The 13,369-nt window shown below is 42.1% G+C and overlaps 1 protein-coding gene across 2 annotated transcripts; it reads left to right on the forward strand.

Annotated features, from left to right (window-relative positions):
* The first annotated feature begins 887 nt into the window (after nucleotides 1–887).
* CD160 (CD160 molecule) lies at nucleotides 888–11,845 on the forward strand. Of its 2 annotated transcripts, XM_008066045.2 has the most exons (4): nucleotides 888–1,035; nucleotides 3,072–3,398; nucleotides 8,448–8,585; nucleotides 10,566–11,845. In XM_008066045.2, the coding sequence occupies exons 1-4, from the start codon at nucleotides 954–956 to the stop codon at nucleotides 10,571–10,573; spliced, it is 555 nt and encodes a 184-aa protein (XP_008064236.2). In that variant the 5' UTR covers nucleotides 888–953; the 3' UTR covers nucleotides 10,574–11,845. The 2 variants fall into 2 exon arrangements, with proteins under 2 accessions (XP_008064236.2, XP_021572210.1); XM_021716535.1 differs by lacking the exons at nucleotides 8,448–8,585; nucleotides 10,566–11,845 and having other exon boundaries at nucleotides 3,072–3,576.
* The last annotated feature ends 1,524 nt before the right edge of the window (nucleotides 11,846–13,369 follow it).

Below are 13,369 nucleotides of genomic sequence, written 5' to 3' on the forward strand. Positions count from 1 at the left end.
TTAAATAACACATAATATTTTATTGTATGAATGAATCAAAATGTACTAAACCATTTCCCTACTGATGAAATTCAAGTGTTCTTTATTTTTATATACATGTATAAACTTTTTATATATGGCTAAAAAAACTTACCCTAATATATATGTATTAGAAGATATAATGGGTAAAGTAATAAAAATATCATAAGAAAATTATACCCTTAGCCTGAGGGAAATTTTCTTAACTAATATAGGAAATACAGACAACTTGAAAGAAAAAGATAGTTACGTTGTATTTAATTACATACAAATGAAAAATTTTCTTGTGAAAAAAAACATTATAAACAAAGTCAAGAGACAAACAACAAATTGGGAGAAAGTATTTGCTTTAAAAAATAGCAGATGGGTTACTATCTCTGATCTAGAGAAAACTCCTAAAAGTTGGCTTTAAGAAATGCAAGTATGAACACACAGTTCACAGACGAGGAAATACTAATGACCAACAAGCATATGAAAATATCCTCACTATTCATAGAAATGCAAATAAAACAACAGTGAGGTCTAATTTTTTGTCTACCAGATTGGTAACGATGTAAAATACAGATAATATACGGTGCTGGCAAGGGCATAAGGAAACATGCACTATCAAGTATTCTTGTGAAATATGAATCTCAACAACCTCCTTGGGGAACAATGTGGTTATAGCAGAAAAATGTTAATGTTCATATTATTTGACCTAGTAATCCAATTTAACATTTAAAAAAATGTGAAAATTAATTCTCTCTCTCACTTTCCAGCAGGCTGAACTCTCATGCCTAAACCTGGCTCATACTCCAGCCAACCAGTTAGCACCTGGAACGGTAACGTGGTCTCGGAGCCCTAGAAGGCTTTGCGTAGAGTGTCCCCCTTTCAGGAGAGGAGGCCAAGGATACCAGCAAGCCAACATTTGCTTCAAGTTCCCGGGTCTGCTGACAATGTTCAGGATGCTGATGGCAGCCGGTAGAGGCTGCTGTGCCCTGGCCATCCTGCTGGCAATTGTGGACATCCAGCCTGGCGGTGAGGATAGCCCCAGAACAGAGACAGTCAAGGGGAGAATCATGGGTTTGTGGGGAGGAAGAATCCCATGATTTTTTTCTGGTGGGGAAGAAAAGGACTCACTCTTCCTGAGACGAATGAAAGGGTTAAAAAATATAGTGTCTTTTTATTTTTTATTAGAACTAATACTATTGCCTTTCCATCAGACACAGTCTCTGGTGTGGGTAGCAAGGAACCTGGTAACCTACGCTTCAATCTAACACTCTTTCAGGCTGTTACACACTATACATTTATGAAATCTACATTTGAGATCGAGATAGTCTTTGTTAACGTTAGCAACCAATGTAACCACTCTCGTGCCTCAGTTTGTGTATTTATAAAATAACAACGCCTGTCTCAACAGCTATACTGAGGATTTGATATTGAAAAACACTTTAATAGAGGTCCTATGGAAGTTCCAGTTGGAGAGTAGAAATAAAATAGAAACCATTATCTTAATTAATGAACAGCTGGGATTATAGGTCTCCCTCGGATATGGGTCTAGCTCATAAACCTCTCTTCAGAGAGCGTGGCATTTAGTATGGATGGGGTAGTCCCCCTTTCTGCCGCCTCAACATTTTCATGTGAGTGAATTTAGTTTACCATTTATACAAGGAAAAACAAGTCAGAGGGGTCATCATGCCTAGGGAGTGGGGCGGGGTCATGGCAGCACCAGCGCTAGCATGTCAGGTAAGTTTTTAGCAGAGACCTGGATTTAACCAAGACTGGGGTTTTGGCAAGGAATCCTGATAGAGGGAGCAAAGGAAGGGAGCAGAGAGAAGATATAAGGGGGAGATTACAGCAATGGACCACAAAATGTAAGCTGCACAAGAAAGTGTAGTTGGGAGGACACTGAGGGACAATAGAAAGGTAGAGGGGTTGATGGGTTGGAAAATGAGGTCAGAGTCACAGTATCATGCTGGGTTAACCCAACTATTTTCTCCACTAACATCCAGGCTGTAGATCACCTGTGGAGAAAATCATAAAGTCTGCAGGTCTGCACGGTCAGAGAGTCAGGGTCTTTAGACATCAATAAGCCTTCACTCATTTGTCTGTTTCTCGTCAGTTCTTACTCCAATTCCACACGATGACCAATTTTAATCTTTTCTGGTGTCTCCATGGTCTCTCTCATCCTCTTTGAGTTGGGGTCTCATTCTGTTGCCCAGGCTGGAGTTCAGTGGTACGATCACGGCTCACTGCAGCCTTGACCTCCTGGGCTCAGGCGATCTTTCTCAGCTTCCCAAAGTGCTGGGATTAGAGGCATGAGCCACTGCGCCCAGCTGAAAAAGGTTTTCATAGAAAAACTTTTACTCATCCTTTAAGTCTCTGGGACTTAAGCAGTAGCTGGGACTATAGGAGCACACCACCACCCCTAGCTAATTTCTGATTTTTTAATAGAGATGAGGTCTCACTTTATTGCCTAGGCTGGTCTTGAACTCCTTCCACGTCGTCCTCCCCAAGTGCTGGGTTCACAAGCATGAACCACTGCACCTGGTCTAAAAAGGTTTTTGTAGAAAAACTTTTACTCATCCTTTAAGTCTCAACTCAAGCACCAACTTCTGGAAGTTTTCCTAATTCTTCCAGACAGACTCAAGAATCTCTAAGATTCTTCAATTAAAGAATGAATTGTGGTTTTGTGTCTTTACATGAGGCAACAAGCTCTAAGACTGGGTTCATGTCCTATTCATCACAGCCCCGGCTTCACAGTGCTTAGCAGAGTAGATGCCTAAACATATTTGTTAAGTGAAGGAACAAATAAACAAATCTGTGGATGAAAGGAAGCTTTGAGTTTATCTATTGAGTCCCTTAATTCTCATTTTCCACATAAATACACTATTGCCAAAGGAGACAGATAACTTGCCTATAGACAGTTGGATCTTGCATTTCCTGTTGTCCAGCATTGCTGTCACATGTGCTCCAGTCCTTCCTTGAAAACTTCTAGTGCTAAAGAGCAGTTATGGTGAAATTCAAAGCACTCTACCTGGCCTCCATGGGTAATTCTTCCCTTCCCATTCCAGGATGCATACATATCACCAACTCAGCATCCCAGGAAGGAAAGCGACTAAACTTGATCTGTACTGTCTGGTATAACAATGAAGAGGTTGAGGGGTTGATAGTGTTTTTGTGCAAGAACAGGTCTAGGGACTGTTCCCCTGAGACCAGCTTGGAACAGCTGAGACTTAAACAGAATCCTGGGACAGACGGTGCCGGTGACAAATCATCTCAGTTGGTGTTCACCATAAACCAAGTCACGCCATCGGACAGCGGGACCTACCAATGTTGTGCCAGAAGCCAAAAGTCAGATATCCACCTTCAGGGCCATTTTTTCTCCATTCTAGTCGCAGGTGAGTCCCTAATACTTTTATGCCACCAGGTGGGACAGCAAGCAGGGTTAACAGCTGGATCTGACACTTTCCTTGGTGGGACGAGTCCTTCCTATTATTCAATTCTTTTCCATCACTCCCGCTGGTGGATGCTGCCTTCCTTCAAAGCACATGTACAAACATAATCTCATTTTGTCTTTAATTTTGAATCTTTCTGGATGGCCATTCCATTTATATATATATATATATATATATATATATATATATGGATATTTATTTTATATCTTTTTTGAGTCAGAATCTCACTCTGTTGCTCAGGCTCCATGGAGTGCAGTGGCACGATCACAGCTCACCACAGCCTTGACCTCCCGGGCTCAGGTGATCCTACTGCCTCAGCCTGCCAAGTAGCTGGGACTACAGGTGGGCACCACTACGCCCAGCTAACTTTTTTTTTTGAGTCGGAGTCTCACTCTGTCGCCCAGACTGGAGTGCAGTGGCATGCTCACGGCCACCGCAGCTTCGACCTGCTGGGCTTAGGCAGTCCTTCTACCTGAGCCTTCCAAGTAGCTAGAACTATAGACACACGCCACATCATGTTGCCCAGGCTGGTCTCGAATCTGTGGGCTCTGGCTATCCTCTCGCCCCAGCCTCCCTAAATGCTGGGATTACAGGCGTGAGTCATAGCGACCGGACTAATTTTTTTATTTTTTGTAGTGATGAGGTCTCACTATTTTGCCCAGGCTGGTCTCAAACTCCTGGGCTCAAGTAATCCTCTTGCCTCAGCCTCCCAAGGTGCTGGGATTATAGGCGTGAACCACTGTGCCCAGGAAACAGGGAGACTAAGTCACAGGGAGGTGAAGAGACTTATCCAATGCCACCCACTGACCAGTGCCAGTAAAAGCAGATAGCATTCGGGCCTCCTGATTCCCAATTCAGGTCACTCCAAGAAATGTGACTGTATTTCTAAATACAGACAGACAGAGAGATAGGTATGAGACAAAATGGATATTTGTCATAAGGAGCATTTAGTTGTAAGAAACAGAAACCCACTCAAACTATTTTTAAAGGGGGAAAAATAAAGCAAAAAGTACAGTTGGCCTTCATGAGTTTCTGGAATCAGAAGCCAGAACGCCTACAGGACCCAAATGGCTGCTCTCTGTCTCCAAGTCTCTGAGGCATAAGACCCCTCAGTTACACTTAGCTCTTTTATTTTGGACATGCACCCCCACTCTCACCTGACTCCATTGCTATTCTGACACAGTCTATATATGGCCACTCCAGCCCCAGCTTTATATGCCTTACTCAAGTCATAGAAAGTGTTTCTGTGTTCCTATATTCCCAAACAACAGAGCAAGCCTTCAGAATTCTGTGAAAAATTACTTTCTACCTAGAATTCTATATTCAGTCAAACTACAAATCAAATGTGAGGCATACAATGACTCAAAAAAAAATTGCTTCCCATGTGATCTTTTTTTAAGAAGGTACCAGAGGATATGCTTCAGTAAAACAGGAAGGTTAATCAGTAAAATGGATACAATGAGATCCAGGAAACAAGAAGTCTAACAGGGGAGGAGAAAATTCTAGAATGAAAAAAAGAAAAGACCAAAAAGTCAAGAGAAAGAGGGCTCTGGAAGGAAGTTCTCTAGGGGGTAAAAATGGACTTAACAGATCTTTCAGAAGTCCCAGGAGAGACCTGATAAAAGAATAAAGATAAGGAAATTTAAAAACTCTGCCAGTAAAATAAAAAATCAGGGCTGGGAGCAGTGACTCATGCCTGTAATTCCAGCATTTTGGGAGGCTGAGGCAGGAGGACTGCTTGAGCCCAGGAGTTTGAGATTAGCCCAGGCAATATAGTGAAACCCTATTGCTACAAAAATAGAAAAAAAATAGCCGGGTGTAGTAGTGCACACCTGTAGTCCCAGCTACTCAGGAGGTTGAGGCAGGAGGATTGCCTGGCCTGAACCCAGGAAGCCAAGGCTGCAGTGAACTGTGATTGTGCCACTGAACTCCAGCCTGAACCATGGTGTGAGACCCTGACTCAAAAAAAAGAATAATATGAAATAAAATCAGGTGATCTTTATCTCTAGAAAAAAACACTAAATTTTACACAAGAAATACAGCACACAACTTGATTCTGCAGAAAATAACACAGAATCTGAATTGTTTTAACATGACTAAATAAAATTTGTGATATAATTATTTTTGGAAGGATGCAGAGAAGGAAAATGGGTGGACCAGGTGCAGTGGCTCATCCCTCTGTAATCCCAGCACTTTGGGAGGTGGAAGTGAGAGGACTGCCTAAGCCCAGGGGTTCCAGGCCACCCTGGGCAACTTGACAAAACCTCGTTCCCAGAATAAATTTTTTAAAAAATTAGCCGGGCATGGTGGCACAACCTGTAGTTCCAGCTACTTGGAAGGCTGAGGAGGAAGAACACCTGAACCCAGCAAGTCAAGGCTGCGGTGGCCGTGACACCCCAGCCTAGGTGACAGAGTGAGACTCCGACTCAAAAATAATAATAATAATGGGTGGAAGTATAAGACAACCATATTCTCATCTACTATTACGGAAAGTCAACAGACAATGTGCAAATGATGACATTTGGCAATGAGCATATTATTTAGGAATATTATTTATTATTTAGGAATATAGTAAAACGTCTCAAAGAATGACAGTGTTGGTCTCTGGGGAATAAGCCTAGGAGGATACGGGCACTACTATGATTCCTTATGAACTTTCAACTATCTTACTGTTTAAGAAAAATAAATATAAATTACACTCTCTCCCCCATGAAAAACTGGCCCAGAGCCTTTGAACAAAAGTTTTCATCATCTCCTATGGTTCCTAGTTAACTCAAATGTCCTACTTCAGTCTGGTTTGATATAGACCTTCTTCCTTGCTTCCTGGCATCTTCCTGACTGAGCTATATAGCATTGAGGGCTATTTCCTCCCTCATCAAGCTGTTGTCTCTGTTGGCTTCTGGGACTCCGGATTCCCCTGGTTCTCTCCTGTCTGGCTGTTCTTTTCTCCTCTCTGCACGTTATTTCCTCCTCACTTCTCAGATGAGTGTTCTCCAAGACTCACTCGTCATCCCTTCAACCTCTTCTTTCTCCTCTCTTTCCCAAGTTCTCATCTACCTATGACTTAAATCTCTGCCTCCTTGCAACTGGCAAGCAGATCTTCTCTTCCAAGCTCCTTCCCAAGTTTTAATTAAACATTTGCACTGATAGCTGTATTCCTGACTCCTGGATGCGCTACCATCTCATCTCATCTCAAACTCAACCCTATCCTCCTGAGACCTTATTTCTGTCCATGATTCACAGTCAAAACTTAGGTTCTGCGGCCGGGCTTGGTGGCTCAGACTGTAATCCCGCACTTTGGGAGGCTGAGGTGAGTAGATTGCCTGAGTCCGCAGGTTCGAGACCTACCTGGGCAACTTGGTAAGATCTCATCTCTACAATAAATCAAAAAATTAGCCGGGTGTGGTACCATGTGCCTGTAGTTCCAAGCAACTTGGAAAGCTGAGACGGAAGGATCGCCGGAGCCCAGCGGGTCAAGGCTGTGGTGACCAGGAGCGGCCACTACACTCCAGTCTAAGCGACAGAGTGAGACTCCAACTCAAAAAAGAAAAATAAAAAACCTTGGTCCTCCTCTTTTCTTATTCTCCATTTAGTCAGTTACTAAGTACCACTTGTTCCTTCCCACATTTACTCCTTTCCTTCCAAAGGTGTTTTCTAGGTCTTCATCACCTCGCACTTAATATATTCCAGTAGTCTCCTAAGTGGTGAGTCCCTGGAGGTCACCAACTGTGTCTAATTCATCTTTGTGTCTCCCACACCTACCATAGGATCTGGCACCAAACTGCTGCCTAATAAATGGTCCACCAACTCTAAATACTGTCTCCCTCGCCCAGGGTGGAGTGCAGTGGCACAATCAATGGCTCAACGAAGCCCCAACCTCCTGGGCTCAAGCAATCCTCCTGCCTCCAGCCTCCCAAGTAGCTAAGACTACAGGTGCACATCACCAAGCCCGGCTAACTTGTTTTTTAGAGATGAGGTCTCACTATGTTACCCAGGCTGATCTTGAACACCCAGGCTCAAGAAATCCTCCCACCTCAGCCTCCCAAAGTGCTGGGATTATAGGTGTGAGCCACTGTGCCTGGCCAGATTTACCTTTCTAAAATGCTAATTTAGCTAGGCGCAGTGGTTCACACCTGCAGTCCCAGTTACTTGGAAGGCTGAGGTGGAAGGATTGCCTGAGCCCAGCAGGTAGAGGCTATGGTGGCTGTGATTGTGCCACTGCACTCCAGCCTGGGTGACAGAGTGGGACTCTGACTCCGAAATAAAAAATGTAAATTTGTACACGCCATACTGCCATTCCAAGTTCTAATAGCTTCTCACTGTCTATGGGATAAATTCTAAATTACTTTAGTGTACTGGAGACTCTATACATCCATCCTACTATTTATGTGAATACTCTGCTCCAGTTAAACTGCACTAGTGGATACTCTCATTCATCTAACAAATATTTATTGTGCATCCCAGGAACAGAGCTAAGCCCTGGAGAATAGGATGAGGTATAAAACACAGTCCTTGCTCCTTGTAACCTAATATTCCTAATCTAATTTATCCTAAATGTTTCTACTACTTGTGAAAGTTCTAAGAAATAATGCCTTTCTCATCCTTTCAACATAGTTAAGTACTAGAGTCAGTACATATGGATGGTCTCCAAATGTGGAAATTAGGATCCCTTTGGAAGGTGAAACTAGTAAGGATACTCAAGTCCAAGGTGACTAAGCTGTTTTAGCTATCTCTCAGGCAAAACTTTAGAGTTCCTTCAAGGTCTACTGGCATCCCCAGTGTCTGACACACAGTGTAGTTTCTATATTTATTTATTGCTGCATAAGTACATCACCATCGTCACCTGCAAATATTAAAAATATTTATTTGGGCAATGAATTTTGCTGGGAGGTATCCTTGGCAATCATAAAAGGGATGTTCTGAGATGATGCAAAAGGAGATACTAATGATTTCCAAAACCCTCCCCTGACACATGATTCTCTTTTGAACCAGAGACAGGGAACTACACAGTGACAGGACTGAAACAAAGAATACGCTCTGAGTTCAGCCATAGTGAAGGCACTCTCAGTTCAGGCTTCCTACAAGAAAAGGTCTGGGTGATGCTGGTCACCAGCCTGGTGGCCCTTCAAGGTATGTCCTCCTTAAGCATCCCAAGCAATGAGGGTGCTATTATGCCTCTGCTACTTGGTTATTCTCCAGAGGTTGGAAAAGGAAGCCCAGAGGGAGAGAAGAATGCTTCTCAGGCTTGGCTAACCACAGGAAAATTCAAACCATTGTAAGGGTCAAACTGGTCCAAAGAAAGGTACTAAAGACTTCACATATGCAAATGAAGACAGAAGAATCACACCTTCCAGTGGGTAGGAGATAAGACCAGTTAGTAAAGGCAGGTGGGAGATGCAAATTGATACAGCTGCTCTACTTGCCATGCACCAAGGACTACAAGTTGAGGCAACAGATCTTTGGCTTTTACATGAAGATGAACAAAGCAAGATACAGGCTTAGTCTGGAAGTGGGTTTTGAACAAGGCAACTCAGCAAAGACTGATGACCAGACTGAGTATATGAAATGCTTGTAGCTGAGTCCTCTGAATGCCATTTAACAAAATGGATGAGGGCTTTCCCTATTCAATAACAGATTGGAACTTACAATGATTTGCCATTATGTTTTTGCACAAGTAACTAACTCAAGTTTTTGTCTGCCATTGGCATTCTTAATTCCAGTTTATTTAGTCTTTTCTCAAATCAGTTAACTATCACTGTTTGGCACCAGAATGTAAGCTCTATAAATACAGGGACTTTGTTTTGCTTATGCCAACAAAAAGTCCCAGACACATAGTAGGCTCTTAATTAATTTGTATGATGGGTCAGATGCTGTGGTGATTCTAATCTCATACAACCCTTCCAAGCAAACATCTCTGATTGCTCATCAGGAAACAGACATGGAATCCAATGTTGCCCTTCACAGTAATTAACACATGTCCTTCTCACTTCAAAAACCTTAAACACGCTTAAAGGCGCAATGTACCTCTCTCTTGCCTCCTTCACCACCCTCCTCATTCTTGGGTTGCCTCCTGTTATTTTCAGAAACAACCTAACACTCCCAAGTCCAGTCCTTTCGCTACAAGTCATCAAAAGAAAATAGCTTATCTTTGATCCATGGCAGCGACCTGACAAATGTGACCCTGTGTCAGTTTTCAGGAAGAACCATGAATATTTTCAGGAAGAACCATAAATATCAAGCAGTCTGACCCTTTACACATAATTTTTTACTGACCCTAAATTCCCTTGGTTAGGCTAGTTATCAGTAAAATAAATTTTATTTCATGCAGAATAAAAATTCTAAAGAGAAAATTGAGCCTAGACATATACAACCTACTACCAATTACTGCTTTTACTCCCAAGTCATCCTAAAGCAAAAAAATTTCTGAGTTTTCCCCTTTTCCAGTCAGGTGAAAAGAAGAATGTACTTTTGAATCCAATTATTTGTTTTCCCCTATATTCGATTCAAGTAGCTTTAAAGTTAACAAAAGATAAAGAAAAATCAAAGCTAAGTATTTGATTAGCTTCCTTTTCTTTATCCCTTTCCCCCAACTCAAGGCTTAGTAGAATTATGGAAACAGGTAGTGTTCAGTAGAACAAAAATTACACATGGTTTCTTAGGCGCAGAAAGATCAAGTTATCACGCTTACATTCAGAAAAAGGATGAGGGAGTTTCGTGTGCCTTCCTCAGCTCATGAAGCTAATTTCCACAAATATCTTTGTCCTATCACTGTACCAACAATTCAGGGCTGTATATGGAAAATCTACCTTCAACTTTTTGAGTAGCATCTGTTTCTTCTTTGTCCTACCTTCCAGCAAAGAGAGCTTAAAGGTTGGCTCTCTCCACCCGACATTCACCAGGACCAGTTAGATCTGCTCAAGATTACAACCCCAACTTTTGAAATAAGGTACAACACATATAATAGTTCCTACTTTCCTTTCTAATTCCCACTACAGTCATGAGGGCTATCAAACACACATCCCACCTAGACAGATCAGACTTTATGTCAGGTATTTTGTTGTTATTCTACGTTGTAAGGCAGTAATACAATCTTTCTTTTTCTTTCCACAGCTTTTTAAGCCTTGGGCCCAAAGAAACTCTTTTAAAAAAACTTATGGCAAGATAAGTCTGACTCTGTTTAGCTTGGCAACTTTCTCATTACAATATGCACAGAGAAGAAAGAAACAGGGCAAGGGGAAGAGACACTAAATATGCCAAAAATCTGAGGAAATACAAGCTGGGGCAAATTAGTGTCCTCCCTAACTTTCCCTCCTCACTGCCAGAGCAAACCTGCTTTCTCGCCTCAGCATCAGCAAATAAAGAGAACAACTTTCACAAGAGTGGACAAGTATGTGTGTTTTTCTACCCCAGAGAAACTTTTCCTCCTTTTCCCCTCAACACAGTAAAATAAGCCAATCAAACCAAAATGAGAACACCATTTTTTACAAGAATTTTTTATTTAACACCAAAAAGCAAAGAGAAGAAACAAGCAAAGATAGGGTAGGAGAAGCAGCGAGCCAGACCCAGTGACTGACTCAGCATGAAAATGAGGAAACAAAGATCTCGGTGTACCAGGTGTACCATGGATTAAAACTGCCCAACTCTACCTAAGTACTTGTCAACCTCTTTGGTCATTTCTCTTTTTAAATAAATGATCACAGCAGTATTTGCTGCCCTTTCTTTTCTCTTGGGACAGATGACCTCTTGTCATGCATAAGCAAAGAGAAGGGGACAGGGTATTTCTGATAGGAAGAACTACAGAATAAAGGGGTAGGAACACAATTTATCTGAGCTACATAGCCAGCCATCAAAAGAAAACTGACACCTTACCTGTGATCCTTAGCAAGAACCTGCCAGATGTGGGAGTTAAGATTTATGGGAACAGAAAGAGTTAAGGCTGAAGTACATCAGTAAGACCCTTATTAGGGATGATCTTGAAACTCAAACTAAGGATTTGGGGCTTTGTGTCCTATGGAGGTAAAGGGCCTAGGTATGGAATCAGAAAATTTAGATTCAAGTTCTGGCTCTGCAATGTCCCAGTTATGTGTTCTTGGGCAAATGAAGTTGTGAGACACTATTTCTGCTTATGTCTCTGTAAAAAGGGATATTGCTATTCTCTCTTCTGGTTCCCAGGAATGTTATGAGGATCAAATTAGAGTCTGGGTTTGAAATCCAGAGCCATTTGAATTCTGACTCCAAAGTCACCAAAGCTTTTTCTACTATATCACATTCACTTTAATCTTTCTCTACCTATTTTATGTTTCTAACCAAGAAAATATTACGCTCACACTAGTAGAGATATCTTTTGGTTTGTTTTTTTGTTTTTGTTTTTCTTCGAGTTGGAGTCTCACTCTGTCGCTCAGGCAGTGGAGTGCAGTGACACATTCATGGCCACCCCAACATTGACCTGCTGGGCTCAGGCAATCCTTCCACCTCAGCCTCCCCAGTAGCTGGGACTACAGGTGCGCGCTACCACACCCAGCTAATTTTTTTGATTTATTGTAGAGATGAAGTCTCACCAAGTTGCCCAGGCTGTTCTCGAATCCATGGGTTCAGGCAATCCTCTCACCTCAGTCTCCCAAAGTGCTGGGATTACAGACTTGAGCCACCATGCCTGGCCTTCTTTTGGTTTTTAGTATTCAAAGAATCTTCTGAAACTACTCAGCCTTATACAATCACTGGAAGTCTCAAAAAGAAGATATGTCCAGCCATAGGAAAGATTTCATCCATTGTACTACACCAATTATAGTCACATATAAAAGTCTGTGACACAGCCAGGCTTCATGGCTCAGCCTGTAATCCCGTGCTTTGGGAGGCTGAGTTGAGTGGATTGCCTGAGCCCGCGGGTTCGAGACCCGCCTGGGCAACTTGGTGAAACCTCATCTCTACAATAAATCAAAAATTAGCCGGGTGTGGTAGCACACGGCTGTAGTTCCAGCTACTTGGAAGCTAAGGTGGAAGGATTGCCAGAGCCCAGCAGGTCGAGGCTGCGGTGGCTGGGAGCGGCCACTGCACTCCAGTCTGGGCAACTGAGTGAAACTCCAACTCAAAAAAAAAAAAAAATCTGTGACATATAATCAAAAGAAAGATACATGATTGTTGCCCAAGTTTATCAAGACATTCAAGAACATTAGACTATTAGCTCTCATTTGAACTAAGCAGAATAAACAAAGCAACCATAAATCAAAGGTCTTGCTTCTAAATAATTTATTTTTTCTGCTTATCTCAAGATTCAGTTAAACAGAAATTTGAAATGCTTATATCTTGACTTTAAAAATGTGCTGATAAAAGCCTACAGATGTAAATGAATGGTAAGTAGTTTTCTGGACATACATCTTAACCCCAGTCTAAATGAATGATTGACAACCATGGGTTTTGAACCTCTGTGAGGCCATGAGGTTATCAGAAGGAATCTGTACACCCACAATCTTCAGTCTGAATAAATAATATATCTCACAAATATGTATATACTATATTTCAACTGCATGTGGATACTGGCATGACTAATAAAGACAAATTGATGTAAGAGCATTACTGAAATCATAGCAGCTTTTTGTTATATATTTTTTCACAAAAAATACTAAAAATATAGCTATCATGTTGTTGGAAGATAATTTAATAATTTTGGGGCCTTAAAAATGGTACTTTGCCGGGCTCGGTGGCTCAGCCTGTAATCCCGCGCCTTTGGGAGGCTGAGGTGAGTGGATTGCCTGAGCCCGTGGGTTCGAGACCCGCCTGGGCAGGCAAGACCTCATCTCTACAATAAATCAAAAAAATTAGCCAGGCATGGTAGCGTGCGCCTGTAGTTCCAGCTACTTGGAAGGCTGAGCCGAAGGATCAGTGGAGCCCAGCAGGTCGAGGCCACGGTGGCCGGA

Source organism: Carlito syrichta, unplaced genomic scaffold, assembly GCF_000164805.1.
Source record: "Carlito syrichta isolate Samal-C Ts95f unplaced genomic scaffold, Tarsius_syrichta-2.0.1 Scaffold308835, whole genome shotgun sequence".
NCBI classification, from domain to species: domain Eukaryota; kingdom Metazoa; phylum Chordata; class Mammalia; order Primates; family Tarsiidae; genus Carlito; species Carlito syrichta.